Genomic DNA, 4738 nt, shown 5'->3' with positions numbered 1-4738 from the left:
CACTTACCTTACCGGACGTTAATTAATTGCTGCTCCGTTCCTCTGCCGACGTGCCGCCCACCGCCTGCCATCTCTTACATTTTACAAAACCACGAGCTGCTCTGCTTCTGCTTCCTCTTTAATGGCGATTTGATTGTAATTGTAATTCTCACGAAGGAATCGGAAGAATAAGTTTATTCTATTACTGATCTTCTTTCTTTTTGTTTTTGTTTATTGTTCTTGATCGAAGTAGTTAGAAATCATCTACGTATGTGAGGAGTTTAAACTTTGCGTTAACGTGTGAATTTTTCAAGATTTCTTTTTAGTTCAAGAGAAAATCTGAGCTTTTCAGAGATCCATTTCTTTTACAAAGGCAAGATATATACACATCCTCGCCTTGACAAATTCAACCAGCTAGCGACATCGAAGAACAAAGAATTTTAATGAGCACCACAACAGAGTGCGCTCAGTTAGTCAGTTCACAGAACACTCTGCTGCCAAAGATTGAGACGGAATTGCTACTTCCGGAGTCGTCGTCGCTACAGCAGATGCATCCGCAACCGGCGGCGAGTGTTGGCGCGGGCATGGCCACGCCATGAATTTCGGAATTTTATCGCCTGGCATTATGACAGGCAAGCTCTGGATCTTCTCCTCCTTGTTCTCCTGCAAATCAACGAGACGCGTGAGTGAGTGAATGAGTGAAGGAACGGGAAGTTGATCTCGCTTGAGCAGAGCAGAACACAACAACAGAAACAGCCAAATCCAATGAGTCTAAAAAACAGAGCATGTCCCAAGGTTTTCAGAGTCATTCTCAGGTTGCTTTCGGGGTGTCCAAGCTGCTGCTTTTAGATCGATGGTGACTAATTAGTCACGACAAGGTTTGTGTTCCACTGTTTCCATGGTGAAATCTACCTAGAAAGCTTTTAAGGAGAACAAATGCTCATCTTCTAATGTATCCCCACCAGATAACGTAAACTATGGATCGCACTCAATTCTGTTTGAAGGTCAATTCTGCTTTGTTCTTCTGTTCTTTCATGTCTCCTCGACGTTAATATTAGCAAAAAGGAAGAATTTACGTTCGAGGACGCTTGCGTGAAGAAGAATCTATTGATGCTTAAGAAAATCGATATGTATGTATACCTGAGGCTCAGGGACGAGCTTGGACGTCGGAGATGGAGGCGACGACGGCTGAGGCCGGCCTTCCTCGAGCGCATCCAGAGAGGGTTCCTGCTGCTGGCGGCGGCGGCGCCGGCTGGCCCCGCCGCGGAGGGAGCGGAGCTTCTCCCAGTGGTAGCAGCAAGCGAAGACGCCGCTGAGGCAGAAGATGACGACGACGAGCAGCGCGGTGCCGAGGGGGAACCCGATCGCCGGCCTCGAGTCATGGTGCGCAGCTGCTGGCGGCGCCGGCATGGTCGCACCCTCCATCTCTGATACTCCTCTCTCGGTTCCTTAGCTTCTTTTGCTACCTCACCTCCTCCTCGACGCTCGTCTCCTCCTCCTCCTCCTCCTCCTCCTCCTCCTCTTCGGCTATGGCGACGTCGTCATTCGTCGCCTGCAGCGCACATAGAGAACGAGAAGACAAGGTCAGTGAAGTTCTGAGGCGTCGCTGAGGTGGTTGATTTATGGAGTGTGATCGGAGGAAAGCTATGGGCCACCGAGCGCGTACGGTCGAAGTAAAGCAGAGTACTGATGGAGGAGGCGTCAGTGCGGCTCGTTCGGTAAAGATGCCGTGGAGTCGCCGTCAAGATTATCCTTCGATACTTTTTCTGATTCCCGTAAAAAATAATAATAATAATGAAAAAGAAAGGTTTCAGTGCAGATGAACATCAAAACAGAGAATTCATCGTTCGTGAGATCACGAAAAGTCTCTGACTGCAAGATGACATTAAAAATCTATCTGTGGGATTGAAAGGGCGAGAACAATGATGGCGATCGAGTGAGTGGGGGGAGGGTGAGGTGAACCGTCTCCTCCTACAGAGAAAAAGTATCTAATTCTCTCAATTCTCAGTGTCATAAAGTGAAGTTCTTCTTTGGCCTCGATCGTCCGATCGATCATCTCCTGTTCTAAAAGAGTTTCTGGCACATCCTGTCGATCTCAATTGTGATGCTAAAGTAGCCGGAAATTCCTTCCGAAGGCCGCAATTCGATCTTGTCGTTTTGGCCTGTTCCATGATACCAAGCGTCTTACTTTTGAGGTTTAATTCTTCTAGGTCATGATTCCAAAGGAAGACTAAGGTATAGTCGGCAAGAGTCTCGAGGAATAATAATTATTTTGAAAGCTCATTTTCTAACGGAATTTTAGATAAGGCATCAAAAAAAAAATTAAATCTAATCAAATAAAGGTATGATTCAAAGTCCGCACATACGACGATCCTTTGAACTCCATTTGAAAGAAATTTCTTACAAATACGCAATTTGCACCATTGCCTCATAATGGATAGAAGTAGTCTTAATGAAATAAAATGATTCAAAATCCTAAATGCAATTAAACAAAGATTTAAATAGTTTAAAATCTTAATAATATAAAAGATGAAAATAATTCTAAAATAATGATAAAAATTATTTAGAATATTCAAAAATACTTTAAATAATATGTTTTGAGTTTAAAATTGGACCATTATCTTTAAATGAAGTTTGATTTGATATATTAAAGATCTAGTAGTTCAATTTGAATTTATGATATTTGAAAATTTAATTCTTAAAAATTCAATTCCTTTTACCTTACAAGTCACTCCTTGAGTAGGTTATAAATAAATTAAGTATTTATGAGTACATTTAATAAGAATTTATTTATATTCATTTAATATAAATAAAGATAATTAATTAAATAAATTTGAATAAATCATTAAATTAAATTAAAAAATTAATTTCATAAATAATTTCTATAAATAAAATTTATAAATCATGTTTATTAATAAATTTTTTATTAAACTTATAAATAAATAAATAAGTTCAAAATTTATAATATCAAATTCATTAAGCATCTAAATAAATTTTAAATAATTAAATAAGTTTGAATTGAAAGCTTCGTATTTAGATAAATTAAACTCATGTCAAATTTGAATAAATATAAACTTATTAAAAATTAAATCTAATTTGAACGATCATTGAAATGACTTTGTTCATCAGTTAGCTTGGCAAATAAGATTATATAATATATAATTTAATGCGAAAAAGGTCTTGCAAAAAGAGATAGAGCTGTCAATTTGAATTAGATCCATTTGATTGACTCGCTTCGTCAAATAATTTAAATGAACTAGGTTAAGTTATCATTATCGGATAAGGACAATAACTCTCCAATCAGGTTCTTTGTTATTATTTTCAGTATTTTTATTTTGTTATGTCATGTTTCATTGAAACTAGATCATTTTTCTTGTATTTCTAATTATCTGAGTTTTTATTCAGTTTATAAAATTTATGCAGCTTAGGATTTACAAGTATTAAGATTTAAATGTTTTATTTTATAATATCTATTGGAAGTTCTAGTCATTGGTAGTTTGTTCGAGTCATTAGTTTGTCCGAGTCTTTAGGTGTTTAGTTATTTAATTTTGTGTCTAAGAAAGTGCCTTGGGTGATCCTATTATATAGGAGTTATGGTTTAGTGCTGATTGAAGTGTTCTGATGTAAAAATAGGCTCTTTTTCGTTATCAATAGTAAGAGTTTATCATTCTAACACGTCTCTTTTGTTTTTCCTTGTCGTTGCATCAGTAGTATCAGAGCAAGGTTCGAAAAAGCAGCAACTTTCATCTTGCAACAGCAAGACTCAATGGCGTCTAAAAATAATTTTGTGCAACCTACAATTCCACGTTTTGATGGTCACTATGACCATTGGAGTATGCTAATGGAGAATTTTCTACGGTCAAAAGAATATTAGCAAATCATTGAATCTGAAATTCAAGAACCATCAACAGATGTAGTCTTGATTGATGTCCAAAAAATAGAGTTGGAAGGGAGAAAGCTCAAAGACTTGAAGGCAAAAATTACCTTTTCCAAGCAATCGATCGTCCCATCCTGGAAACAATTCTTAGCAAAGAAACTTCCAAAGATATTTGGGATTTCATGAAGAAAAAAATATCAAGGCTCTGGTAGAGTGAAGCCTGCACAACTATAAGCTTTGAGAAGAGATTTTGAGACTTTACAAATGAAGGATGGGGAATTTGTCATCAGTTACTGTGCCAAGAATATGGAGATCAGCAACAAAATGTGATTTCATGGTGAGAAGATGGGAGATGTTACCATTGTGGTCTGGAAAAGATATTGCGTTCCCTGACACCAAAGTTTGATTATGTTGTGTGTTTCATTGAAGAATCCAAAGACAGATGCATTTTCTTTTGATGAATTGCAGAGCTCCTTGCTGGCCCATTAATAGAAGATGAATTGAAGTTCAACTTCAGAGAAGCAAGCTTTGAAGGCTTCTATCTCTACTCATTTCTCAAACTCTAGAGGAAGGGTTAGAGGTAGAGGTAGAGGTAGAGGTAGGGGAGATTGAGGCAATAGAGATGATAGCAGGTATGACAATAGGTATTTCGAAGCCAATGATGGTCATTTTCGGGGCAAAGACATAGGACGATATCAACATTTTGACAAATCAAATGTAGAATGTTTTAGATGTCATAAATTTGGACATTATCGTTCTAAATGTTATACTAAGCTACCTAAAGACAAAGAAAAGGAAGCACAATTGAATTTTATCAAAAAGCAAGAACTGGAAACTTTGTTAATGGTTGCTCAAGTTAATCAGGAACCTAAGTCTGATGTT

At 37.6% G+C, this 4738-nt stretch overlaps 1 protein-coding gene across 1 annotated transcript; it reads right to left on the bottom strand.

Moving 5' to 3' along the window:
- Positions 1 to 260: 260 nt before the first annotated feature.
- On the bottom strand, positions 261 to 1488 carry LOC141846813 (uncharacterized protein At5g65660-like). The gene is made up of 2 exons (XM_074734874.1): positions 1120 to 1488; positions 261 to 642 (listed from the first exon to the last, which is right to left on the bottom strand). Exons 1-2 carry the CDS (start codon positions 1402 to 1404, stop codon positions 454 to 456), a joined length of 474 nt encoding a protein of 157 aa, XP_074590975.1. The 5' UTR covers positions 1405 to 1488; the 3' UTR covers positions 261 to 453.
- Positions 1489 to 4738: the final 3250 nt, after the last annotated feature.

This window comes from Curcuma longa, chromosome 15 (genome assembly GCF_044706935.1).
Source record: "Curcuma longa cultivar G26 ecotype Majalengka, Jawa Barat chromosome 15, ITB_CL_G26_1.1, whole genome shotgun sequence".
In the NCBI taxonomy this organism is placed as follows: Eukaryota; Viridiplantae; Streptophyta; class Magnoliopsida; order Zingiberales; family Zingiberaceae; genus Curcuma; species Curcuma longa.
The sequence above is the reverse complement of the archived record's forward strand: the minus strand, read 5'-3'. Positions and strand labels throughout refer to the sequence as shown.